Here is a 26,556-nt window from a genome sequence, read left to right as displayed (position 1 = left end):
GCTCCTGCCAGGCCCCTGCTCCAGGATGGGCTTCCCAGAGGGTCACAGCCTCCTTTGGACATCCCCCTGCTCCAGGGGGCTCCTCTGGGGGCTGCAGGTGGGTCTCTGCTCCCCGTGACCCTCCAGGGGCTGCAGGGACACGGCTGCCCCACCACGGGCTGCCCACGGGCTGCAGGGGAAGCTCAGCCCCGGTGCCTGGAGCCCCTCCTGCCCCTCCTTCTGCCCTGCCCTGGGCTCTGCAGGGCTCTTCCTCTCCCCTGCTCTCACTCCTCACTTCTCAGAGTGCAATTCCATCTTTGCCAGGACTTTATTTTCCCCTCTCCAGTCCGTTCTCCCGGAGGCGTCACTGCCGTCTCTGCTGGGCTCAGCCTTGCTCCGTCCTGGACCCGGCTGGCACTGCCCTGCTGGGCTTGGGGGAAGCTTCCAGCAGCTGCTCACAGAACCCACCCCTGCAGCCCCCCCGGTACCCTGTGCAGTGTGTGAGTGTGCAGGACACTGTTGTGAGCTCTGGAGGTGATGATGGAGGGGCTGGAATGTCTGAAGCTGGACTTGGCAATGGCACCTGAGACCCTCTGGGTAAGTACTGAGTGTGACATACTCAGGCACGGACCCCATGTGGTAAATTCCTGTTAGTAACTTTTCTCTATATCTACTTCTTAGTTAAGCATTCACTGTCCATGAGAAAAATACTCCCAAGCAATTTCCCACACACAAAGATACATCTCACCACTTCCACTTTTATCTTACCAAGTTCCCCTTAAGTTTCTCCCAGGGTCATGTAATCTTGGTTCCCTACAACTGAGGGACAACCAAATGAAGCAGGTGTGTGTCCACGGGCTGCTCTTGGCAACCCAGGCAGGACAATGACATGGATGAATTGTTCTTTAAGGAATATCTGAGGAACATCTCCAAATACACCTCCCTTGTCCTTGGGGGGGAAGTCAGCTGGGCAGTGTTAGCTGGGAACAGCACACAGCTGGTCAAACTGGTCCAGGAGCTTCCTAAAACACCTGGATGACAATTTCTTGGTACAGGGATTCAGGGAACTGCCTCAGAGAGGTCACAGGTTGGACTTGATGATCTTGGAGCTCTTTTCCAACGTTCCTGATTCTGGGATTCTTTCTCCTGGTTGAGCTGCAGCACGTTGGCTTTCCCAGGGCAGCCTCCTTTAGGACATCCTTGCTGAGAGCTTTGAGCTGATCCAACAGGTACCTGTGAGGAACAACACAGACCCTCTGCTGCCTTGGGGGGGATGGAGCAGGGGAATCTCTCCTGCCCGGCACAAGGCTGCAGGCAGGCAGTGCTGCTGAGGAACACACTCCAGCCTGGCCCCAGGGAGTGACCTCTGGGAGATTTTTAGGAAGAATTTGTTCTCTGTGAGGGTGGGGAGGCCCTGGCAAAGGTTGCCCAGAGAAGCTGTGGCTGCCCTTGGATCCCTGGAAGTGTCCAAGGCCAGGTTGGATGGGGTTGGAGCAACCTGGGCTAGTGGAAAGTGTCCCTGCCCACGTGTTCCAATCCCATTAGGGAGAGATGCCTCTGCCCAAATTAAGGTGTAAATGAAACAATTTGCTGACAACACTTCGATTTTATTTAACATAGACTTTATTTAACTATAAATGTGAACTAAAGAGATAGAGATACTGGATACTTAATGACAACTATAGTTACTTAACCAGCTTAATGAATTAAATTAGTGAACATACTAAAGCCATCTTCGGTTCGTTTAGGAATACTCGTGGATATAGCAGTCCTGCAGGGAGGTTGTGGGAGCAACAGCTCCTGTCTTTGCTCATCCCTGCAGGACTCGTCAAGAATTGGAGGAAGTGTCAAAAGTCAGTGGTAGAGTCATTTTCTGTGGAAGAATTGCAGAGGGGCCTGGGCCTGGCCCGGCGCAGGAGCGGGGCCTAATCCTCGAGCTGTCCCGGCACGCAGGCACCAAACAGCCTGCCCAGAGCCCTGAGCATCTGCCTGAAACGAGAGGGACGTTTCCTGGGGAGCCAAGTCTGTGTCGCTGCCTCTGCCACCTGCTTGCGCAAGGTCAGAGGAGCTGCAGCCCCTCGGGGGGCCTGGACCTCCAGCTGGGGAGGGCAGGGGCTGGGGGGGCGGCAGGGCCTCTCTGGGGCAGGGCCCTGGCTCCGTGTCCCTGCCTCTGCCTTTGCCACCCACTTGTCCAAGGCGGGAGGAGCTGCAGCCCCTCGGGGGATCTGGGCTGCCAGCCGGGGAGGGGAGGCACAGACCCGGCGCTCAGCCCAGGCCTCGCGAGGGACGGGCATCGGGAGCCCCTCTTCCGCAAGGATTCCCAGCCTGTGTTCCGTGCCTTGTCCTTGGGACAGCTCCAGGAAGCTCAGTTCTTCCCACTCATCCTCCTCGGGGCGCAAGGGCTTGACCCCGAAGCTGTGGATGGTCATGCGTTCCCAGTCCAGCAGTGTGAGCTCCCTGTCACTGTCGTCTTCCCACCGGGACAGTATTGAGGGTCTGTAGACTTCCCAGTCAGAAAACTCTTGGCCAAAGGAGTCTTCGTCTTCGGAAAGCTCTTCGGCAATGGAGTCTTCCCAGTCGGACAGTAGTTCTTGGAAGCCACTGAATTTTCCTTGGAACTGCCCTTCCATGCTGGTTTCTTCCGACTCGGTCAGTTCTGGGTAGCTGCTGCCATTTCCATGGGATTGCTCTTCCTCGCTGGATTCTTCCCACTTGAGCAGTTTTTGGAAGGTGCTGACTTTTCTCTGGAACTGCTCTTCCTCGCTGGATTCTTCCCAGTCCGATGGTTCTTGGCGGATCTTCACTTCTCCATGGAACAGCTCTCTCTTGCTGTCAGACAGCTCTTCCCAGTCAGCCACTTTTTTGTACTTCTTCACTTCTTGGGACTGCCCTTGCTCGAGGTTTTCTTCCCAGTCCGACACTTCCTGGTAGCTCTTCACTTCTGCTCGGGACTGCTCTTCCTCGATGTATTCTTCCCAGTCGGACACTTCCTGGCATCTTCTGGATTCTCTCTGGACTCCCTCTTGCTTGATGTTTTCTTCCCAGTCTGACACTTCCTGGTAGCTCTTCACATCTCCGTGGGACAGCTCTTCCTCACTGTAGTCTTCCCAGTCGGATATTTCTTGGTGTCTCTTGGATTCTCCCTGGGACTGCTCTTTCTCCATGTTTTCTTCCCAGCCGGACACTTCCTGGCGTCTCTTGGATTCTGCCTGGGACTGCTCTTTCTCCATGTTTTCTTCCCAGTCAGACACCTCTTGGTAGCTCTTTGCTCCTCTGTGGGACAGCTCTTCCTCGCTGCATTCTTCCCAGTCAGACACCTCTTGGAAGCTTCTCTTTTTTCCCTGGGACTGCTCTTGCTTGATGTTTTCTTCCCAGTCGGACTCTTCTCGGTAGCTCTTTACTTCCCCCTGGGGCTCCTCTTCCTCGCTGTATTCGTCCCAGTCGGACAGTTCCTGGTGGCTCTTGACTGGTCCAGGGGACGGCTCCTGCTCCCTGCGCTCTCCCCCTTGGGACACTTGCTGGTAGGTTTTGGTTTCTTCTTGGGACAGATCTTGCTCTTCCTCATCTTCCCATTGGAAAATCTCTTGGTCAACATAATATTTCCAGTCTTGGCCCTCCCCAGCCACGGCCCCCTCCTCGGTGTCTTGCACTGATAGGAATGACCCTCTCTCTGCCTCCTCCTGCTGCTCACGGAGGGCCTGGGCTTCCAGGCTGGGAGCTGAGAGGCTGAAGGGGCTGCAGGGGCTCCGTGGGGCCAGGACCAGGCTCCCTTCCCTTTCTGCTGTAAATGTTGATATTGTTTCAGTGTCCCAGGTCTGTTCCAGGTCTTCCTGTTCCTCCCGCTCCTGGCCCGATCCCTTAAGCTTAGCCTTGATCAGGACTTCACTGGTGCTGGACTGGTCTGTATCCAGCAGAGCCTGGCTGCCCTCTGAGGGGCTCTGTAGGGCAGGGACCAGGCTCCCTTCCCTTTCTGCTGTAAATGTTGTTACTGTTTCCGTATCTGTGGCTTGTTCCAGATCTCCCTGTTCCTCCAGCTGCTGCTCAGATCCCTGCATCACAAGCTCAGCCTCACTCAGGATCTCAGGGGTGATTTGATGGTCACTGCCCAGCAGGGCCTGGCTGCCCTCTGAGGGGCTCTGTGGGGCAGGGACTGGGCTCTCTATCCCTGCAGCTGTTTCTTGCATTTCTGCAGCTGTGCTTTGTTCCAGGTCTCCCTGTTCTTCCACTTCCTGGCCGGATCCCTGGACCACAAGCTCAGGCTCACTCAGGATCTCAGGGGTGATTTCCTGGTCAGTGCCCAGCAGGGCCTGGCTGCCCTCTGAGGGGCTCTGTGGGGCAGGGACTGGGCTCTCTGTCCCTGCTGATGGCACCAGCTCCCCAAAGCTTGGAGAACCTTCTGCCTTTGTCTCCTCAGGAGCCACAGGCTCCTGGGGCTCCTCCTGCTCAGCAGCTCCATCTGGGGCAGGAGCTGCTGGCTCAGCCTCCGTGGGACTCAGTGGGGCAGGAGCTGGACTGGGCAGGTCCTGGGCTGCCTCTGCTGCCACCGCTGTGCCCACACTGCTGGGAGAGCTGGGCCTCTCCTGGGTAACAGGCTGGGCATCCTCCTGGTTCCCTGGGCCCAAGGCCTTGTCAGAGATATTAGAGGTGATGTCCTCTTCCCACTGGGACAGCTGTGGGTCTCTGACCTCTTCCCCTTGGGACGTGTCCTGGTCAGTGGATGATTTCCACTCTTTCTCCTCCCCAGCCAAGGTTCCCTCCTCAGTCTCTTGCACTGACAGGACTGACCTCTCCTCTGTGTCCTGGTGCTCACTGGCAACCAGGACTTCCAGGCTGGAAGCCACGGGGCTGGGAGGGGAGCAGGGGCTCAGTGGGGCAGAGACCGGGCTCTCTGTACTCTCTGCTGGAATTGTTAGCAATTCTGTAGCTGTGCTTTGATCCAGGTCTCCCTGTTCCTCCTGCTCCTGGCTGGATCCCTGGATCTCAAGCTCAGCCTTCTTCAGGATCTCAGTACTGATGCCGTCGGCTATGTCCAGCAGGACCTGGCTGCCCTCTGAGGGACTCTGTGGGGCAGGGACTGGGCTCTCTATCCATGATGCTCTTTCCTGCATTTCCGCAGCTGTGGTTTCTTCCAGGTCTCCCTGTTTCTCCAGCTGCTGCTCAGATCCCTGGATCTCAAGCTCAGCCTCACTCAGGATCTCAGGGGTGACTTCCTGGTCAGTGCCCAGCAGGACCTGGCTGCCCTCTGAGGGGCTCTGTGGGGCAGGGACCGGGCTCTCTATCCCTGCAGCTGTTTCTTGCATTTCTGCAGCTGTGCTTTGTTCCAGGTCTTCCTGTTTCTCCAGCTCCTGGCTGGATCCCTGGATCTCAAGCTCAGCCTTTGTCAGGATCTCAGTGGTCATGAGCTCAGCCATGTCCAGCAGGGCCTGGCTGCCCTCTGAGGGGCTCCGTGAAGGAGGGACCAGGCTCTCTATCCCTGCTGCTGTTTCTTGCATTTCTGCAGCTGTGGTTTGTTCCATGGCTCCCTGTTCCTCCAGCTGCTGCTCAGATCCCTCGATCTCAAGCTCAGCCTCGCTCACGATCTCAATGGTAATTTGCTGGCCCAGCAGGGCCTGGCTGCCCTCTGAGGGGCTCTGTGGGGCAGGGACCGGGCTCTCTGTCCCTGCTGATGGCACCAGCTCCCCAAAGCTTGGAGAACCTTCTGCCTTTGTCTCCTCAGGAACAAGAGGCTCCTGGGGCTCCTCCTCCTCAGCAGCTCCATCTGGGGCAGGAGCTGCTGGCTCAGCCTCCGTGGGACTCAGTGGGGCAGGAGCTGGACTGGGCAGGTCCTGGGCTGCCTCTGCTGCCACCGCTGTGCCCACACTGCTGGGAGAGCTGGGCCTCTCCTGGGGAACAGCCAGGGTGTCCCCAGCACTCATGGGTTTGTCCCAACTGCTGTAACCAACATCAGCTCCCCCCTGAGACAGCCTTTTGTCACTCACGCCTTCCCTTTGGGGCAGCTCTTGGGCACCATACGCTTCTTTCTGGGGTTGATCCTTGTCTGTCTTGTCTATGACTTGGAAGAGCTCTGAATCTTTCTTGTCTTCCCATTGGTACAGTCCACGGGCTCCCACATCTTCCTGCTGAGGCAGGTCATGGTATCTCTGACTTTCCTGCTGGGTCAGCTCTTGGACTCCCACATCTTTCCATTGAGGAAGTTCTTGGCCTCTCAAACCTCCCCATTGGGACAGCTTTGAATAGGTCTCTTCTTCTTCCCTTTGGGGCAGCTCTCGGGTTCTCACACGTTCTTCCCTTTGGGGCAGCTCTCGGGTTCTCACACGTTCTTCCCTTTGGGGCAGCTCTCGAGTTCTCACACGTTCTTCCCTTTGGGGCAGCTCTCGGGTTCTCACACGTTCTTCCCTTTGGGGCAGCTCTCGGATTGTCAAACGTTCTTCCCACTGGGTCACCTCGTGGTATCTCACACCCCTTTCTTCCCATTCGTGCCTCTCCTGTCGTCTCACAGTCTCTTCCCGGTGGTACAGCTCCGGGTGTCTCCCACGACGCCACTGGGAAAGTTCTCGGACTCTCACGTCTTCTTCAAATCTGTAGAGCTCTTGAGGTCTCCTGGCTCTCTGGTGGGAGCATTCTTGGACTCCCACTTCTTCTAGCCATTCACAGAGCTCTTGGAGTGTCTCATCTTCTGTCTCATCTTCTGTCTCATCTTCCCATTCGGTAACATCTCCCAATTGGGAAAGGTCTTGATCGGTGTCGTAATTCCAGTCGTCATCCCCGTGGCCGAAGGACCCCTCCTCAGTCCCTGACAGTGGCAGGTCTGACTCACCCACTGTCCCCAGCCAGTGCTCTCTGAGTGACTCGTCTTCCAGCCAGCTGGGCAAGGGGCTGGAGGGCTGGGACTTGGGCTTCCTGTTGTCCTCATCCATCTCTGTTGTCCTCTGCAAGGAGTTGCTCCTCCTTGGCGAGGGGCTCTCGTGGTTGTGGGCACCCCCGGGCTCTGTGCCCCTCAAACCCCCGCGGGCAGGGCAGGGCTCTGTGATGTCACAAGGGTCTCCGGGCACCCCCATGTCCCGTGTCACAAAGGGCCCTGGAAGGTGCCCGAGTCACAAAGGGCCACCCCCGGACAGCGGCACCGCCCGGACCCGGCCCGGGGCAGCCCCGGCACTTGTGGCCTTGCAGCCCCCGCTGTGCCCGGAGCCCTGGCAGGGACTGGCTCCAATGGGGAATGTCCTTCCAGTGCAAAGTGCCAGGAGAAAGCACAGGGCAAAACAGGCTCTCCCCTCCAGGCCCTGCTTCTTTCTAGGAAAGTGTTCCAAGGAGATAATGAGCTGGTGAACAAGTCTGAGGAAAGGCACTGCCCGCAGCTGGTGCTGCCAGCCCAGCACCCCATCCCCGCGGGTGGCACCCGCAAAGGGGCCCTGCCTGTGCAGGGCACGGGGCGAGCGCAGCACTCGGCTGAGCCTTGCAAGATTCTCCAAACTATTATGTGGTGCTTTGGTGTTTCCCAGGGGCTCCAGGAGAACCCGGGCTCCCTGCACCCACTTGGGGCTGTTCCCCGCTCCTCTGCCGCCCTATTTCCCAGTGGGGTGGAGGTGACAGTCCCCGGGCTGCGACCCTGCACGCAGAGGGTATTTGAACACTGGAAAACACAGGGCACACGTGTGTGATCCCACTCCACGGGGTCATTCCCGGCATGAGGGGGGACCCGCGGGGGCGGCCATGGCCGAGCGCAGCCCGCAGCACCCGCGGGCCCGGCCCGGCGCCAAAGGCCGCCCGCTCCGCCCCGGGGCGGCGCTGAGGGAGCGGCGCCGCCATCGCTGCGCCCTCAGGGCTCGCGGGGCAGAGCGGCTCCCGCCAGCGCCCTTCGGCCGGGCACGGACTGATAAAGGGTCAATAAACTGCTGCTCAGGAACAGCAGTGCAGCTCCGGTCGGAAACCAGCCCCGAGTGCTGTGGGCGGGTGAGTCAAAGTCACCACACGGCTGCACCAGCGCGAAAAGCACCTGTGGAGATACCGGGACCGGTGGAGTGAGAGGTGAGACCAAACACACAGGGTTTAGTCTTCTATCCCAAACCGACTAAAAAGCTAGGTGTTTTATCCCTAGTTTTTTGGTCTGTTTGGGATAGAAAACTAATTTGTATTATTGCACTGGCCGGTTGTACATGGAGTTCAAGATGCACAGTAAATAAATAATAAATAAATTCCGGCTAAATCGCTTTGGGAAAGGGGAATGGGTTTCATGGTCACTTCATCAAACATTTGCTCAGGGCGAAGAGTCCTTTCCCTGTCCAGCGTGGGGTTCCTCCCATGGGAGACAGTTCTTCATGAACTTCTCCTGCTTGAGTCTTTCCACAGGATCAGTCCTTAAGGAATCGATCCAGTGGGGTCCCTTCCATGGGGTCAGTCCTTCAGGAATCAATCCAGTGGAGGTCCCTTCCATGGGGTCAGTCCTTCAGGAACTGCTCTAATGTGGGTCCCTTCCACAGGATCAGTCCTTAAGGAATCGATCCAGTGGGGGTCCCTTCCATGGGGTCAGTCCTTCAGGAATCAATCCAGTGGGGGTCCCTTCCATGGGGTCAGTCCTCCAGGAATCAAAGTCACCACACGGCTGCACCAGCACAAAAACCACCTGTGGAGACGCCGCGACCTGGTCCCAGCTGTGTGATATGTGAGACTAAACACACAGGGTTTAGTCTTTTATCCCAAATACACTAAAACCCCAGGGTTTTTTCTCCTGGGATAAACTAGGCTTTTAGTCTCTTTGAGATAGACATCTAGTTTTGCTCACATCACTCTGTAGTACATAGGGTTCAAAAGGCATAATAAAAACAAAGCATAAAAAAAAACTACTGCTGAATAACGTAAATGGAGCTTGGAATCCATTTCAAAACCTGCCACAGGTCGAGTGAATGAAATTTGCCACAGGGCAAAAATCACCTGTGGGGATACCGGGACCAGCTGGGTGAGAGGTGCCACTAAACACATGGTGTTTAGTCTCTTTGGGGTAAAACCCCCTAATTCTTAAGTTTATTTGCAATAGAAACTAGTTCTGATTGCACTAGTCTGTTGTACCTGGGGTTCAAATTATAAATAATTAATAAATACATGTGATTCAAAAGGCATAAAGAGGTACTCAGGATCAACGTATCTACTGGCGAAAGATTTAGTAAAAGAAAAACTATGCTGTGAGAAAAAAAACTTTCTTTTGCAGTTTTGTCAGTGGGTTTTTGATTTTTTTTTTAAACTTGTTTTCTTGTTTCCTGTGATCTGGTTTATTTTGCAAACATTTAAGCTCAAATGAGCAACAGCAGGGAAAAAGGCAACAGCTGGGTGCAAAGAATCAGTGTGGGACTAAGGGTTCACGTGCTTTAGGCGTGTGTGCACACATGGGTGGAAAAGCATCACTTCTTTTCAGGGCTGCATCACATCACACAAGCAGTAAAATCAAATTTCCTCCTGTTTTCATACGCTTCCCGTGCATCATTTACCAGGAACCTGCTCCAAGTCCAGTGAGTGGCAGAAGACAGATTAATTGTGGCTCTGGATGATTTATTTTCACTCCAATTTTCCAATTCCTTGCACTGGTTTGAAGTGCCAGTGTCCACTGTTTGAGCCATCCACGGTGAAAATGAACAGCACAGCTGAGCAGGAAAAAAGAGTTTTGCTTCCAAATCAGAGCAAGTGGGAAGGGACAAGCTTTGAGGAAGGAAAAATGCAATTCCTTCCCAATTCCTGACTTGCAGAGGGGTCACAGTCACGGATAATGCTGGAGAGACAGAGCTGGGCTGGGCTGAGATGAAAAGAGGGGAAGCGAAAGTGCACAGCACAGGGAAGGTATCAAAGGGAACAAGGCTCCATAAAGTGCCTCAGCCATCTGACTGACACAATTCCATGGGTTCATGGGCTCTGGATTTACCAGGTTTGCTGCCTCATTGCTGAAACAAAGGAGCTGGTGGTGAAACTCCTGCTGTCACTACCACGTCCTTCCCCTCTGGCATCCCTGCCAACCTGGATGGTTTTGCCTGTCTTTGCGTTAAGTAACGACTTTAAATGTGGATTTAAGTCTTGAAGTGTAGAATTTGGTCTCAGTGCACTCAGAAGGAAAAGGGAACTGTAAAGGTGACTCCCAGTGGGGGCTGGAGAAAGAAAGGCTGATAAAAGCCACCAATTTTTGCCCTTTAATTTCTTACGGTTGAAAACCATGTGTCCCTGCTGCTCATTCTTGTGTTTCTGCTCCCGTGCTTTGTTCCATGGCTCCCTGTTCCTCCAGCTGCTGTTCAGATCCCTGGATCTCAAGCTCAGCCTCGCTCAGGATCTCAGGGGTGGTTTGCTGGCCCAGCGGGGCCTGGCTGCCCTCTGAGGGGCTATGTGGGGCAGGGACGGGGCTCTGTGTCTCTGCTGCTCTTTCTTGCATTTCTGCAGCTGTGCTTTGTTCCAGGTCTCCCTGTTCCTCCAGCTGCTGCTCAGATCCCTGCATCACAAGCTCAGCCTTTGTCAGGATCTCAGGGGTGATTTGCTGGTCAGTGCCTTGTGGGGCCTGGCTGCCCTCTGAGGGGCTCTGTGGGATAGGGACTGGGCTCTCTATCCCTGCAGCTGTTTCTTGTGTTTCTGCAGCTGTGCTTTGTTCCAGGTCTCCCTGTTTCTCCAGCTGCTGCTCAGATCCCTGGATCACAAGCTCAGCCTCGCTCAGGATCTCAGGGGTGGTTTGCTGGTCACTGCCCAGCAGGGCCTGGCTGCCCTCTGAGGGGCTCTGTGGGGCAGGGACTGGGCTTTGTGTCCCTGCAGCTATTTCTTGCATGTCTGCCCCTGTGCTTTGTTCCAGGTCTCCCTGTTCCTCCAGCTGCTGCTCAGATCCCTGGATCTCAAGCTCAGCCTTTGTCAGGGTCTCAGGGGTGATTTGCTGTTCAGTGCCCAGCAGGGCCTGGCTGCCCTCTGAGGGGCTCTGTGGGGCAGGGTTCTGTGTCTCTGCTGCTGTTTCTTGCATTTCTGCAGCTGTGGTTTGTTCCATGGCTCCCTGTTCCTCCAGCTGCTGCTCAGGTCCCTGCATCACGAGCTCAGCCTCGCTTACGATCTCAGGGGTGATTTCCTGGTCAGTGCCCAGCAGGGCCTGGCTGCCCTCTGAGGGGCTCTGTGGGGCAGGGACCGGGCTCTCTGTCCCTGCTGATGGCACCAGCTCCCCAAAGCTTGGAGAACCTTCTGCCTTTGTCTCCTCAGAAGCCACAGGCTCCTGGGGCTCCTCCTGCTCAGCAGCTCCATCTGGGGCAGGAGCTGCTGGCTCGGCCTCCGTGGGACTCAGCGGGGCAGGAGCTGGACTGGGCAGGTCCTGGGCTGCCTCTGCTGCCACCGCTGTGCCCACACTGCTGGGAGAGCTGGGCCTCTCCTGGGGAACAGCCAGGGTGTCCCCAGCGCTCACGGGTTTGTCCCAACTGCTGTAACCAACATCAGCTCCCCCCTGAGACAGCCTTTTGTCACTCATGCCTTCCCTTTGGGACAGCTCTTGGGCACCGTACTCTTCTTTCTGGGGTTGATCCTTGTCTGTCTTGTCTACGACTTGGAAGAGCTCTGAATCTTTCTTGTCTTCCCATTGGTACAGTCCACAGGCTCCCACATCTTCCTGCTGAGGCAGGTCATGGTATCTCTGACCTTCCTGCTGGGTCAGCTCTTGGACTCCCACATCTTCCCACTGAGGAAGTTCTTGGCCTCTCAAACCTCCCCATTGGGACAGCTCTGAATAGGTCTCTTCTTCTTCCCTTTGGGGCAGCTCTCGGGTTCTCACACGTTCTTCCCTTTGGGGCAGCTCTCGGATTGTCAAACGTTCTTCCCATTGGGTCAGCTCATGGTATCTCATGCCACCTTCTTCCCATTGGTGCAGCTCCTGTCGTCTCACAGTCTCTTCCCAGTGGTACAGCTCCGGGTGTCTCCTACAACACCACTGGGAAAGTTCTCGGACTCTCACGTCTTCTTCAAATCTGTAGAGCTCTTGAGGCCTCCTGGCTCTCTGGTGGGAGCATTCTTGGACTCTCACTTCTTGCCATTCATAGAGTTCTTGGAGTGTCTCATCTCCTGTCTCATCTCCTGTCTCATCTCCTGTCTCATCTTCTGTCTCATCTTCTGTCTCATCTTCTGTCTCATCTTCTTCCCATTCGGTAACATCTCCCAATTGGGAAAGGTCTTGATCGGTGTCGTAATTCCAGTTGTCATCCCCGTGGCCGAAGGACCCCTCCTCAGTCCCTGACAGTGGCAGGTCTGACTCACCCACTGTCCCCAGCCAGTGCTCTCTGAGTGACTCGTCTTCCAGCCAGCTGGGCAAGGGGCTGGAGGGCTGGGAGTTGGAGTTCCTCCTGTTCTCATCCATCTCTGTTTTCCTCTGCAGGGAATTGCTCCCTCCTTGGAGAGGGAGCCCTCTCGTGCCCTCTCGTGGTTGTGGGCACCCCCGGGCTCTGTGCCCATCAAACCCCCGCGGGCAGGGCAGGGCTCTGTGATGTCACAAGGGTCTCCGGGCACCCCCATGTCCCACCTCACAAAGGGCCCTGGAAGGTGCCCGAGTCACAAAGGGCCACCCCCAGCACAGAGCCCTGTGATGGGCACAGAGCCCTGGGGTGCCCACAACCACAAGAGCTCCTCTCCAAGGAGGAATCAACTCCATGGATCCCTCTCCAGCAGAGGACAACAAAGATGGATAAGAAGAAGAGGAAGCCCAAGTCCCAGTGCTCCAGCCCCTTGCCCAGCTGGCTGGCAGACGACACACCCAGGAGTGGGGTGTCCCAATGGGAAGAAGATTTGACACTTCAAGAACTCTATGAATGGGAAGAAGAAGTGAGAGTCCGAGAACCTTCCCAGCGGAGAGGCCGGAGACGCCGAGAGCTCTACAGATTTGAAGAAGACGTGAGAGTCCGAGAACTTTCCCAGTGGCGTCGTGGGAGACACCCGGAGCTGTACCACCGGGAAGAGACTGTGACAGGCCAGGAACGGTACGAATGGGAAGAAGATGGTGTGAGATACCACGAGGTGACCCAGTGGGAAGAACGTGTGACAGTCCAAGAGCTGCCCCAAAGGGAAGGCGTGAGTGACAAAAGGCTGACTCAGGGGGGAGCTGATGTTGGTTACAGCAGTTGGGACAAACCCTTGTGCCCCGTGAGCGCTGGGGACACCCTGGCTGTTCCCCAGGAGAGGCCCAGCTCTCCCAGCAGTGTGGGCACAGCGGTGGCAGCAGAGGCAGCCCAGGACCTGCCCAGTCCAGCTCCTGCCCTGCTGAGTCCCACGGAGGCTGAGCCAGCAGCTCCTGCCCCAGATGGAGCTGCTGAGCAGGAGGAGCCCCAGGAGCCTGTGGCTCCTGAGGAGACAAAGGCAGAAGGTTCTCCAAGCTTTGGGGAGCTGGTGCCATCAGCAGGGACAGAGAGCCCGGTCCCTGCCCCACAGAGCCCCTCAGAGGGCAGCCAGGCCCTGCTGGGCACTGGCCAGCAAATCACCCCTGAGATCCTGAGAAAGGCTGAGCTTGTGATGCAGGGATCTGAGCAGCAGCTGGAGGAACAGGGATACTTGGAACAAAGCACAGCTGCAGAAATGCAAGAAAAAGCAGCAGGGATAGAGAGCCCAGTCCCTGCCCCACAGAGCCCCTCAGAGGGCAGCCAGGCCCTGCTGGACATGGCTGAGCTCATCACCACTGAGATCCTGAGTGAGGCTGAGCTTGTGATCCAGGGATCTGACCAACAGCTGGAGAAACAGGAAGACCTGGGACAAAGCACAGCTGCAGAAATGCAAGAAAGAGCAGCAGAGACACAGAACCCCATCCCTGCCCCACAGAGCCCCTCAGAGGGCAGCCAGGCCCTGCTGGACATGGCTGAGCTCATGACCACTAAGATCTTGAGTGAGGCTGAACTTGTGATGCAGGGATCTGACCAGCAGCTGGAGGAACAGGAAGACCTTGAACAAACCACAGCTGCAGAAATGCAAGAAAGAGCATCATGGATAGAGAGCCCAGTCCCTGCCCCCCAGAGCCCCTCAGAGGGCAGCCAGGTCCTGCTGGACATGGCCGAGCTCATTGCCAGTGAGATCCTGAAGAAGGCTGAGCTTGAGATCCAGGGATTTGACCAGCATCTGGAGGAACAGGGAGACATGGAACAAACCAGGGCTCCAGGAATGTTAACATCAGGGGCCGCAGAGAGGCCGGAGAGCCTGGACTCTCTCCCACACAGCCCCTGCTGCCTCTCCTCCCCTGTGTTCACCTATGTGGAAGCCAAGGCCCTCAGTGGGCAGCAGGCAGGGGGAGAAGGGGGGGCAGTCCTGGCAGTCCAGGAGACCGAGGAGGGGGCGTTTGCCGAGGATGAGAACAACTGGAAATTCTACGACGAGCTGGAGCTTTGCAAGTGGCAGGGTGAGAAAGAAGTCGATAGCTACCAGTGGGAAGCTGGCATCGGCCAAGAGCTTTCCCAGGAGGAAGACTGCATTGGCCAAGAGTTGTCTGAAAGGGAAGTTAAGAGACACTCAGAGCAGTCCCAGCTTGGAGATGACAGTGACAGGGAGCTCTCACTGGAGAGCTGCGAATATGTGACCGCCCACAACACCCAGGAGGAGGACGAGTGGGAAGAGTTGGGTGTCCTGGAGCTGTCCCAAGGAGAAGGCACGGAACACAGGCTGGGAATCCTTGCAGAAGAGGGTCTCCCAGTGCCCGTCCCTCGCGAGGCCTGGGCTGAGCACCAGGCGCCCACCCCATGCTCAGTGGGGCCAGTCTGTGCATCCACTCCCCAGCCAGAGGCCCAGGCCCCCCGAGGGGCTGCAGCTCCTCCCGCCTTGGGCAGGCAGGTGGCAGAGGCAGGGACACAGACCCAGGACCCCTCTCGTTTCTGGCGGGTGCTCTGGGCTCTGCTCAGGCTGTTCCACGCCTGCAGGCCGGGACAGCCCCAGGATTAGGCCCCGCTCCAGCGCCGGGCCAGGCCTGGACAGAGCAGCTGGCCCGGAGCCTGCCCCGCACCCCGAGGGCACTGCATGCACGTGTTCCTGCAGGATGACCAATCCCTGGCTGCTTGGGGTCACTCCAAGTGGATCTCACCGAGACCAAACAGTTCCCGACGTGGCAGCGCCAAACCAGCGCCGATGGGGGACGGCTCGTGCCAGGGTGGCTCAGCGGGGAACCACAGGGAATCCTCAAGGCTGGCAGAGACCTTCAGGATCATCCAGTGCCACCGTCCCCCAGCACCACCAGAATCACCCCCAAACCACGTCCCCGAGGGCCACATCCAGGTGCTTCTCCAACACTTCCAGAGACACCACCGACCACCTTCTGACTCCACCACCAACACCTCCTCAATTCCTGACTGCTCCTGCTGTTAGGAATGAGCCAACCCAGGACATACTGCTCCCAGGACCTCCCTGCAGGACTGCCACGTCCACAGCTATTCCACAGCAAATAAAAGTTGGCTTAAATAAATAATCATTCTAACAAGTTATTAAAAACCAATAAATTAAAAATAAAATAAAAAAACTAAATGATTGGACGTCACAGTAATTATTAATATATACTCCAGCATATTATGTATATATAATGATACCATCTATTATAATTACTTATAATAATTTAATCTTGCCTTATATTCCTTAAAATATTACCACAGTTGCAATGCGTTTGCCCAGGAAGTGACAAAGAAAATAAAGACAGAACACTGCTCAAATTACTTAAGAATTTGTATATTTTCTACTTAAATTTGTAAGGCATAAGAAAAGAGTGTACAGATTTCATTTTTTATCTACTCTAGATACTTATGCATTTGAAAACTCCGGTACCAGTCAGTGATCTGTGACGAGGGTCTGCTCAGCTCCCAACCCCAGCAGGAGAGTTCCCAGTTGAGGGTGGCAGGGCAGGCGTGTCCGTCCTCTCTAAAGGCAAACTAAACCTGCACGTTGAACCTGACTGACAGATAATTGGGATCCAAACACATCTGCCCCAGGAGTGCCCAGCAAAGCCTCCACAGACACACTCTGACCCTGACTGTTGCCTTTAAGTCAAGCTTGGTTAGGAAGCAAGCGCAGGTTTGACGTGGGCAAGCAGCAGTGATTAGCCCTTCAGAGTCTTTTTGTGGCTGCAGGAGCTGTAAAGGCCCTTTTTAGCCGTTCTCATGTGTCCACAAAAAATTTTGTCCACAAAAATCCACTGGAAGGAAACCTTTAGGTGACCCTACGACTAAAGTGTTGCACCCTCTACTCCTGTGCCCTTGCCGAGGGCCTGCTCAGCAGGAAGCAGCTGTGGATGTCACTTTTTGGAGTCCATAAATCTTCTAGAATCAGAATGGTTTGGGTTGGGAGGGACCTTAAAGCTCACCTGGTTCCCTCTGACTATCTCCTGCTCTCTCTCTCTCTGACACCTCTTTTCTGTCTGTGTCTCTGCCTCACATTTGTTGTTGAATAAAACCCGTATTGCTAAATGAAGTCCGTGTGTTGTCACACCCCTGGGCAGCCCCTGCCAAGGCCTCACCACCCTTTCCAGCAGGAAATTCCTCCTCCTGTCCAACCTGAGCCTCCCCTGGCACAGCTGGAGGCCGTTCCCTCTCCTCCTGTCCCTTGTTCCCTGGCAGCAGAGCCCGACCCCCCCCCGGCTCCCCCCTCCTGTCAGGGAATACAAAAGGATTGTTCCTTTCTTAGACCCTCTGCCCCTCTTTGCTTTCCAAATCCAAATAAGAGCCATGGAAGGATGACAAAGGAACCCCACACCAGTATCTGGGGATGGATGTTCACCCACATCTTCTGTCTGTAGTGACAACCAAGTCTCTCCCTCCTCCTCCCTCATCAAATATCTAAGGGCAGATAGTCCCCAGGCCAGAATTCCTGTCTTTGGGAGCACCAGGGGGGGAAGTTTGATGGGTTATGCAGCCCTGAGTGAGGAGAAGGCAGGAATTCTTCTTTATTTATTTTCCATGCCAAAGGAAAGGAGCCGTGCCAGGTGAAAAGGAGTTGTCCCTGGTCGACCTGCCCTGCAGGTCTCTGGCACAGAGGACAAACTTTGGGGGCACCAGGTGTGGTCCCACTGCAGGTTGGCCTCTCTCCTGGCTTAGTCAGCAAAGAGAAACCTTTCCTTGACTGTGGAGTGTGGCAACAACTGTGGGACAGAGAGCAGGGGCAGCAACACCCCCAGGTGAAAGGTGGGGCACAGACAGGGCTGTTCCTGCCCCAGATTCAGCCGTTCAGCCTGTGGGTTTGCTATCACTGACCTACACTGCTTCCCAAAATTCAGCAGATCTTTAATATTGGTGGATGCCTTTACCTTGGAAGGGACAAGAGACACTCGTGTGTGCGAGACACACCACCATGCACACAGAGAACTGAAGAAGGAGCAAACAATGCAGTACAATCATCATAAAAGGATTGGCCGATAGCAGAACTTAAAATCACCCCGCAGAACATCTGCTGGCTTTTGCTTTCCCGTCTCAGGAGCAAGGAACAGAGGCATCTTCTGGTTACTTCATTCTCTTGGCCACATCCAAATAGGCATATTCAATCTCTTGATCAGCAGGGCAAGTGTTTGTGAATTCATCTCTTGCGTATGCATTGTTCAAGTATCTGGAAATCCCTGTCATTTCAGGGGGGAAATCGAAATTTCGGTATTTTTTCGCCACGACCTTTTAATAAAAAGACAAAAGGAAACAAGAAAACGTCATTACACACATGATCTGTTAAAAAAAAAAACCAAACAAAAAAAAACCCACAAAAAACAAACCACAACACTCCCCCCCCAAACCTACTCGTTATGCCGATTCTTAATTTACAATGTGTGGGTCTGTTGTTGTTGATGACAAAGGGGAAAGGAAAAGGAAAGACATAAAAAACAGGGAAGATGTGGGATGAAGAAAGCTGGTGAACAAGCAAACTCCTTGCAAAGGATTTATTTGGTGTGTATATATATATATATTTATATATATTTTTAGAGTTGTGCAAAGCCATGTGGACCATGGGAGAGATACAGGTTAAACCAGCAAACTTAAACCAGAATTAAGAGAATAATCTTACAGGAATAAACTGGCCTATGCCTGGAGGAAAAATTTCAATGGAAATCCTTGATTTCAGATAGTTGGGGAAAACAACTCTTGGCCCATCCCTAATCCCTTCCTACGGTGTGACTGTGACATTCCTGCTCCGTCCTCCTCCAGACGTGCCCCTGAGCCGAGGTGACTGTCCCTGTGCTGACCCCAGGGTTTGCTGGGCCTGAGCTCTGTGTGGGCGTGGGAAAGGGCTGCTCCCTGCAATAGGATCAGCCAGGAGGTGTCTGGGCAAAGTTTTCACTTGTGGAGGTGTCGGGAAGCGGTTGGATCCGCTCTTCCTGTGACGGAACAGGAGCCTGGAAGGAAGCTTCCCAAAGTGACCTTGTTTGTCTGAAAACCAGGGAGAGTCCTGTGTGGTCATTTCTCTTCTAGAGCCCAGAGAGGAATCACAGAAGGTTTGGGTTGGAAGGGACCTTAAAGACCATCCAGTTCCTGCCATGGGCAGGGACACCTTCCACTAGCCCAGGTTGCTCCAAGCCCCGTCCAACCTGGCCTTGGACACTTCTAGGGATCCAGGGACAGCCACAGCTTCTCTGGGCAACCTGGGCCAGGGCCTCATCACCCTCACAGGGAAGAATTTCTTCCCAATATCCCATCTATCCCTGGCCTCTGGCAGTTTGAAGCCATTCCCTCTTGTCCTGTCACTCCCTGCCCTTGTGAAAAGTCCCTCTCCAGCTTTTTGGAATAACCCAGGAATGGGCTTTGCCAACACCAGTCCCAGGTCACAGGGACTCTTTGGGGCATGTGGGTGCTCCACAGTGCTACAAGAAGAGGTTGGGAGCCTTGGCTGGGAGGCAGTGGGTGGTGGCCACCCTGTCAGGCTGACTGGTCCATGTGGGGATGCTCAGCAAAGCCAGAGCTTGGGATTAAACGTGGGAGAGACGGGAATTGGAATGGACAATACAACATAACCTTCCTTGGCCGTGGTCATGTGCACTTTGCCTATGAAATGAAAACGAGAACCTTTCTCTGCAGCCCTGAATCCCACACTCATTTCACCCTTGTGAGCAGCTCCGTGACTGCAGGCACATCCCAGACAGGAAAACAGGGATTCCAGAGCCGGAGTCATCAATGCGAGGATTTGCCTGCGAGGAAACGGCTTCGGTGTCCCCGCACAGCTCCTGGGTGGCCTTGGAGTAGAGAAGGGATCCCTCTGCCTTCCAGAAAAGGACTGAAGCTGCTGTGCAGGGAGCTAAAAAGGCAAATGCAAACCTTGATTATGTGGAGCTTTGGTAGGAGGTTGCAATCGGCTAAAGTGAGCTCATCTCCATCCAGGAATTTCCGGCTGGAAGCGGTGATCTCCTCCGTGCTGTAAGCGTCGATTTCGTCAGGCAGGGGGCTGTTTAAATAGTTGTCCAGCTTCCTCAGGGCTTTCAGCAGAGACTTTTCCAAATCTGGGTAAAGACAATCGAAAGATCAGTCGAGCCCGTACCAAGGTCTCGCTGACACGGAGCAGAAAGGCGCCTCCCGCATCCTGTCTCCTGGCACCCGCCCAGCTCGCGGGCAGCTGGCCCTGCCAACGCCTGCAATTCCTTTATCCCGAGCTTAACACTTAATGCTGGGATAAGAGCTCTAAAGAGCTCAGGGGGGAGATCTGAGAACAACCAGGAATGGCTCCTCCAGCCCCGCCGTGGAGCGGGATTTGGCTCTGCCTTCGCACCGGCTCCTGCCTCGGGAGCCACAGGGCCAGTGCTGGCCTGTGGGAAGGACAAGAAGCCACCAGGATGCCACTTTGGGGTGTTCAAAACCAGCCCAGGGAACAGGCCTGAGAGCTGGAGCGCAGAGAGAGAGAATCCCAGAATGGTTTGGGTTGGAAAGGACCTTAAAAGTTCGTCCCGTTCCAACCCCGTGCCGTGGGCAGGGACGCCTTCTACTAGACCTGGTTGCTCCAAACCTGGCCTTGAACACTTCCAGGGATGGGGAGACAACAACCAACCTGTGCCAGGGCCTCACACCCCTCCCAGGGAAGAATTTCTCCCTAATATCCAATGTAACCCTGCCCTCCTTCAGCTTAAGGCCACGTGTGGTGGTCGTCAGGGTCCTGCTTTAGAGACCTGGGGCTGGAATCCTCATTTTTCATGGAAATGGTTCCAGGGGGCTGTGCTTTTGGCAAAGCTGTGGGGCAGCTCCACCACTACCTGGGAGCTGAAGGAATGAGGAGAGGCTGGAATTGGTGCTCCCATGGTTACAGCTCTATCTGCTTTAACCAACCTTGGGAATCCTCAGTTAAGGCACAGATTCCCACAGCCTCTGGAAAACCACTGAGCTGGAAGTGGGACACCTCCAGCACAGAGTCCTGGAATTGCACAGCTCTGGTTCCCCTCTCCCCCCACAGCACTTACTTTCATTTGCATCTTTCCTCGGGTTCTTTATAAACGCAGAGAACTTGGCAAACACGTCATTTCCCGCAGAGTTGGACTCGGGGTGCTTGGGGGCAAGTTTGGGATACCTGAGGGGTTAAAACAGACAAAGTTGGATAATTAGCCTTTGCTTTCAGCTCCACTAATTAACACCTGTTTATTTACACTCCGGGGTGACCCTACAGCACCCAAAGGGAACCACCCTAAGCTAAAAATCCCTTGTTTTAAGCCCTGGGGGAAAAGGTGTGTGGGCAGGGACACAGAGCTGCTGGTGGAGGGGCAGCAGGGTTTGGGAAGAGCTGCTGGGGTGGAGAAGGACAAATCAAAACCTCACTCTCCTGTGCAGCAAGATGGGCCCACCTGGACACTCGAAATCTGTGTTTGCTGCCCTTTGCTTCAGAGAATCCCAGAACCATCAAGGCTGGGGGAGACCTCCAGGATCATCCAGTGCCACCCCAGCACCACCAGAATCACCCGTAATCCCTGTCCCCAAGGGCCACATCCAGACACCTCTGGAACACTCCCAGACACAGGGACTCCACCACCTCCCTGGGACACTTATTCCAAGCCCTGACCACTCCTGCAGGGAGAAATTGTTTCTAATCTCTGATCTGAACCTGCCCTGGGGCAATTTAAGGCTGTTTCCTCTTGTCCTGTCCCTTGGGACACCCCAGGGACACCCTTGGATTCAGCTCTGTTCCACACCAGCCAAAGTTGCCCCTCTCCCTGTCACCCAAACCAGCCCCTTCGAGCCTCCCACACACACATGTGCAGCTCTCTGAGGGCCTGACCCCCCAAACCTGAGGGGGTTTGGTCACAGACCCCCGTGCAGGGCTCTGAGGGGACGGGGGACACGGTACCGGGGTGGCACCAGCTTCTCTTCCAAGAATTCCTCGATCTTGTTGACGTCGGTTTTCACTTCGCCGTCGAAGGTCATGAAGGGGGGGTTGGTGCCTGGGGCCAGGTTCTGCAGGTCTGCAGGTTTTCTGGGAGGGGGGAGAGAAGGGGTTAATCCCACCAGGAACCACAGCTGTGATTTCTGCACTGAAGTGCCACAAACTAACATTTAAAATCAAAGAATCACAGGATGGTTTGGGCTGGAAAGGAGCTGGAAGATCATCCAGTTCCACCCCCTACCATGGGCAGGGACCCATCCAACCTGGCCTTGGACACTTCCAGGGATCCAGGGGCAGCCACAGCTCCTCTGGGCAACCTGTGCCAGGGCCTCCCCACCCTCCCAGCCAGGAATTGCTTCCCAATATCCCATCTAACCCTGCCCTCCTTCAGCTCAAGACCATTCCCCTTTGTCTCTGCCCATATAAAAAGTCCCTCTTTTTATAACCCCCTTTAAGGGACTGAAAAGACCTCTGAGGTCTCCCCAGAGCCTTCCCTTCCACAAGCTGAACACCCCCAGCTCTCCCAGCCCAGCAGAAAAGAGCAGCCCTTTAAAAATCCCCGTTTTTTCGGAAGAGTTGTGGTGAAAAGTTCAAATCCCAGAAGTTCGATACGAGAGCCACGACCTCACCTCTTCAAATCCACCGTGGTGACGTTGAATATGACCCCTTTCAGCCACAGGATCATGAAGAGGCGCTGAGAGAAGGGGCAGTTTCCAATACTTTCCCCATCACTGCCAGCCTGCAGTTGGAAAAATAAAGAGTTCTGTATGTGATGATAACAGATTTTGATGGCAGGGAAGCAGAAAAACCGGATCTGTGAGTACGCAGCACGTTACTTGTCTCTACTAAAAGGTAATTTCGTGCAAAACGTCTTTCTGTCCTTCTCCAGACATGCACAGAGAGATGATGAGGAGCCCTGTCCTCTGGGAGATCTTGTTTTCCATTCAAATGCACGATGGACGTGCCACAGGTTGGGAAACAAAAGGGAAAAATCACAGCAGCCCTCCCGGAGGAAACAGCCCCCACCTGGTTTGTGTGCGGGAACATAAAACCCACTCACGTCACTGCGAGGAATTAAATCAGTTTGTGGTCACGGGAAACAAAGATTTACCAGCCTAAATGGAGGTGGAATGTCCAAAGCACTGAAACAGAATAAATTCATTAAGAACTTCGGACTAAAGGACCGTGGGAGCCCTGGAGAAGGAGGGAAGGAAGAGGAGAAACTCTGTGTGGCCACAGGGGTGTTGCCCTCGTGTATTTTGTGTTGGATTTTAGTTGAAGGGTTTGTTTAAAGGGTTTGTTAAATTGAGGCAAAGTTTTACAGGGTTGCTGCTGCCTGAGTGAGGCTTCACTTGTTGGAAGAGATCAGGGTCTAATTTTTAAGCCTGTGATTCCCCTAAAGCCCAGCTTTAAAATTTAGATTAAATGTAAGGGGTTGAAGTATAAAAACCCCCAAGTGTATCATTTATTCAGTTAAGAGGTTAATCCATTAGGGTTTGCAGCCCTCATAAGCCAAGAAGGCACATGAATGAAACCAGCTCTGCCTGTCATTTCACCTCCCTCAGTGCTATCAAAGAATTCTCAAATATCCCAAAAACTCCTCAGTGAACAAACTTTAAACTGTACAGGGCTCACCTTCACGAAGAGCTCGATGGCTGGAAACAAGTGCCTGTGCTGGAGCAGGAAAGAGCTCGAGGGATGCATGGAAGGGGCTTCCTAAACCTTCTGGTTCTCCCTAGAAACCTGGAGGAGTCTCCTCGGACAACTCCCTGTGCCTTCTGCCTCTGGCACTGCCACAACCACTGGTTTTCTTGGGAGGGAGAACCAGGATTGGAACTGAAGCATTGCCAGGGGGTGAGAACTTTTAGAAATAGAGAAGTCTTGTTTCTTGTTTTGTAGGTGGCAAATGTCAGAGCTGGTGAAAAGCTGCCCTTGTGTTTTAACTCCTACTCAGAGCAGGGCCCTCCCTGCAGGGCTGGGCAGCTCCTACAGCCCCAGGAGACACAGAACTGCTGGGTGTTTACACAGAATCCAGGATGGGATGGGTTGGAAGGGACTTTAAAGATCATCCAGTGCCACTCCTGCCATGGGCAGGGACACCTTCCACCAGCCCAGGTTGCTCCAAGCCCCGTCCAGCCTGGCCTTGGACACTTCCAGGGATCCAGGGGCAGCCACAGCTTCTCTGGGAATTCTATCCCAGGGCCTCCCCACCCTCGCAGCCAGGAATTCCTTCCCAATATCCCACCTAACCCTGCCCTCAAATTACATCCCCAGTGATGTCAACGCTGTCAGGGGACATTTTGCTGATCCCAGCCCAGGAGAGCTCACACTGATCCCGGGATCACCAAGGCTGGAAGAGACCTTCAGTATCCAGTGCCACCCTCACCCACCACCACCAGGATCACCCCCAATCCATGTCCCCAAGGGCCACATCCAGACACCTCTGGGACACTCCCAGACACAGGGACTCCACCACCTCCCTGGGACACTTATTCCAAGCCCTGACCACTCCTGCAGGGAAAAATTGTTTCTAATCTCTCATCTGACCCTGCCCTGGGGCAATTTAGGACCATTTCCTCTGTGCTTTTAGGAAGCTGGAGGACATTTAGTTCCCAGGAGCTCTGGGTGAGGGAGGATAAGTCTTTATCTACGCTTGTCACGCCAGGGATGGTGGTGGATTCCTCCAGGATTCCTCCAGGATTCCTCCAGGATTCCTCCAGGATTCCTTCGGTCCCACAGACCTAGAGGGAAATTGCAGCCCCCACACAACAGCTCAGTGATTAAACCTGCAGGAACACCAGACCTGATTCCCACCTTGGCACAGCTGGACCTGGCAGCTCAAGGATGCTCCAGTTTCCCACATATCCTACTGAAAGCCCAGAATGTGGGTTTCATAAAATCATGGGATCATAGAATCCCAGAAGGGTTTGGGTTGGAAGGGACCCTAAAGATCACCCAGTTCCAACCCCCTGCCATGGGCAAGGACACTTGTTTTCCTGCCAGAGTGGTCAGGCCTTGGAATAAGTGTCCCAGGGAGGTGGTGGGGTCCCTGTGTCTGGGAGTGTCCCAGAGGTGTCTGGATGTGGCCCTTGGGGACATGGATTGGGGGTGATCCTGGTGGTGCTGGGAGAGGGTGGGACTGATGATCCTGAAGGTCTCTTCCACCTTTGATGACTCTGGGATTCTGTGAAAGCAAGGGGGGCCTTGTTACAGAAGTGAGAGCACATGTTGACACCTGACCTTGCAGGGCCATGGCACGGCAGTGAGAGGACCAGAAGAGACCTGCCTGTCCCATATTCATTCCCCCAGGAAGAAAGAGGAAGGAGGGGAATTGCAGCCCAGGAGCAAACCTGCCCACATTTTCCTCCCCAACACCGCCCAGGGATGTGCAGCTCTGAGCTGGGCTTGGTGCATGGGTAGGATTTAATTAGACTTCCCTCACTGCTGTGCTTCCAGGTGGTGCCGGGTGAAATCCCAGCTCCAGTGAAATCCCAGCTCCAGTGAAATCCCAGCTCCAGTGAAATCAGTCTCCTGCTGCTGATTATTAGAATCATGGAATCCCAGAATGGTTTGGGTTGGGAGGGACCTTAAAGATCATCCAGTTCCACCCCTGCCATGGGCAGACACCTTCCGACCTCCCAGGTTGTCCCTCTCTTACTCTCCAGACCCTTCCTTGCTCTCCAGTCCCCATTCCTTGTTCTCCAGCCCGGGGCTGAGCTGGGCTGGGCTCAGGGGAGGTGCCTCCTGCAGACCCTTCCCAAGCTGGGACAGAACCACACCAGGGTTTGGGCTGGAAAGACCCTTAAGGATCATCCCATTCCACCCCCTGCCATGGGCAGGGACACCTTCCACCAGCCCAGGTTGCTCCAAGCCCCGTCCAACCTGGCCTTGGACACTTCCAGGGATCCAGGGGCAGCCACAGCTTCTCTGGGAATTCTATCTCAGGGCCTCCCCACCCTCCCAGCCAGGAATTCCTTCCCAATATCCCATCTAACCCTGCCCTCTGGCAGTGGGAAGCCATTCCCTGTGTCCTGTCCCTCCATCCCTTGTCCCAAGTCCCTCTCCAGCTCTCCTGGAGCCCCTTTAGGCCCTGGAAGGGGCTCTCAGCTCTCCCAGCCTGGCTCCAGAGCAGAGGGAATCCAGCCCTGGGAGAATCTTCCTGCCCAACTAATCTGGGCTCTCCCCGAGCTGGGATTGCTCTCCCCGAGCTGGGATTGCTCTCCCTGAGCTGGGATTGCTCTGCCCCTGGAGCTGCTGGAAGGGTTTGGTTCGTAACAGGTTCTGTCCAAACATCTCCAGCTTTCTGAAGGTTCCTCTACTGCCCCCAAATGTTCTGTGCCTTCAAAACTGTGGAGAATGGAGAAAATTTGTTTTTCCCAGACTTTCTGTTCCCTTTTGAAGGTTGAGCACAGAAGGAACAGTTCAGGAGGACCTGAGAAGACTTTATTTGCTTTCATATAATTATGTGACCCCTCTGAAGCTACAACAGAAAGGAGAACAAGGAGCAGAACTTTTTTTTTTCCAAAAAGCGAACTCCAAATTCATCTTCCTTCAACACAAGCGACCTAAGCTACCTCCTTTCCCATATTCATTTATATATAATTTTTATTATATGTATTATATAATAAATATATTATATAATGTATTATATAATATATATAATTTATTAAAATATATAATATATATATAAATATATATTATATATAAATAATATATACAATATATTTTATATAATTTAAATTATATCTATTATATAATATATTATAATATTATTATAATATTATAATTATATTATATATTATAATAATAAATTATAATTTATATATAAATATATATTATATAATGTATAATATATATTATAATTTATATTATATAATTTAATATTATGTAATTTATTATATAATGAATTATATTTTTATTATATTTATTATTTATTTGTATATATTTATATATATATTTATATATTTCCCCCCCAGCTCCCTCAGCTGCTCCTCATATTTTCCAGACCCCAAAATATCTATTTTCTAGACATAACCACGTTCTGGCAGTGTGCTGTGACAGATACACTGTTTTAATTTAAAAAAATAAATTAAATTTAAGGTTTAATTTGACTTTTTCTTTAATTCTACAGGCTTCTCAAAGCCCCTGGAAGTGTCCAAGGCCAGGTTGGACAGGGCTTGGAGCACCCTGGGCTGGTGGAATGTGTCCCTGGGATGAGATGATCCTTAAAATCCCTTCCAACCCCAACCATCCTGGGATTCTATGAACAAAAAACCCCACAAAATCCTTGAGGATACAAAG

General features: G+C 53.7%; 3 protein-coding genes across 14 annotated transcripts in view; 1 reads left to right on the top strand and 2 right to left on the bottom strand.

The window, feature by feature from the left end:
• Nucleotides 1-1,624: 1,624 nt before the first annotated feature.
• Nucleotides 1,625-11,862, bottom strand: LOC127472646 (trichohyalin-like). Of its 12 annotated transcripts, none has more exons than XM_051791189.1 (4): nt 11,749-11,862; nt 11,068-11,712; nt 10,360-10,497; nt 1,625-5,062 (listed from the first exon to the last, which is right to left on the bottom strand). In XM_051791189.1, exons 1-4 carry the CDS (start codon nt 11,816-11,818, stop codon nt 1,905-1,907), a joined length of 4,011 nt encoding a protein of 1,336 aa, XP_051647149.1. In that variant the 5' UTR covers nt 11,819-11,862; the 3' UTR covers nt 1,625-1,904. The 12 variants fall into 12 exon arrangements, with proteins under 12 accessions (XP_051647149.1, XP_051647146.1, XP_051647145.1 ...); XM_051791186.1 differs by lacking the exon at nt 10,360-10,497 and adding an exon at nt 5,355-5,674 and having other exon boundaries at nt 1,625-5,162; nt 11,164-11,712; XM_051791185.1 differs by lacking the exon at nt 10,360-10,497 and adding an exon at nt 5,355-6,095 and having other exon boundaries at nt 1,625-5,162; nt 11,582-11,712.
• LOC127472656 (uncharacterized) lies at nt 6,661-15,245 on the top strand. The gene is made up of 2 exons (XM_051791215.1): nt 6,661-6,785; nt 12,215-15,245. The coding sequence occupies exon 2, from the start codon at nt 12,646-12,648 to the stop codon at nt 14,878-14,880; it is 2,235 nt and encodes a 744-aa protein (XP_051647175.1). The 5' UTR covers nt 6,661-6,785; nt 12,215-12,645; the 3' UTR covers nt 14,881-15,245.
• Nucleotides 15,246-15,669: 424 nt separating this feature from the next.
• CLIC6 (chloride intracellular channel 6) overlaps nt 15,670-26,556 on the bottom strand; it is a 28,628-nt gene continuing 17,741 nt past the window's right edge. The window contains exons 3-7 of the mRNA XM_051791203.1: nt 21,885-21,994; nt 21,220-21,345; nt 20,342-20,448; nt 19,212-19,393; nt 15,670-17,579 (exon numbers count right to left, since the gene is read on the bottom strand). Of these exons, the coding sequence (XP_051647163.1) occupies nt 17,418-17,579; nt 19,212-19,393; nt 20,342-20,448; nt 21,220-21,345; nt 21,885-21,994 (687 nt within the window). The 3' untranslated portion in view covers nt 15,670-17,417. The remainder of the gene's footprint in view (nt 17,580-19,211; nt 19,394-20,341; nt 20,449-21,219; nt 21,346-21,884; nt 21,995-26,556) is intronic.

This window comes from Manacus candei, unplaced genomic scaffold (genome assembly GCF_025592945.1).
Source record: "Manacus candei isolate 608988 ecotype Guabito, Panama unplaced genomic scaffold, ASM2559294v1 h1tg000031l, whole genome shotgun sequence".
Taxonomy (NCBI): Eukaryota; Metazoa; Chordata; class Aves; order Passeriformes; family Pipridae; genus Manacus; species Manacus candei.
Note: the sequence above shows the minus strand (reverse complement) of the source record. Positions and strands in the feature narration are given on the sequence as shown.

Excerpts from the sequence above, each read along its gene's own strand:
- LOC127472646 (XM_051791178.1), bottom strand. The coding sequence starts at position 7,037 with ATGGGGGTGCCCGGAGACCCTTGTGACATCACAGAGCCCTGCCCTGCC. Across the intron at positions 5,163-5,354 it reads CCACTGAGATCCTGACAAAG|GCTGAGCTTGAGATCCAGGG; the intron begins GCTGAGCTTGAG and ends ATCCTGAGTGAG.
- LOC127472656 (XM_051791215.1), top strand. The coding sequence starts at position 12,646 with ATGGATAAGAAGAAGAGGAAGCCCAAGTCCCAGTGCTCCAGCCCCTTG.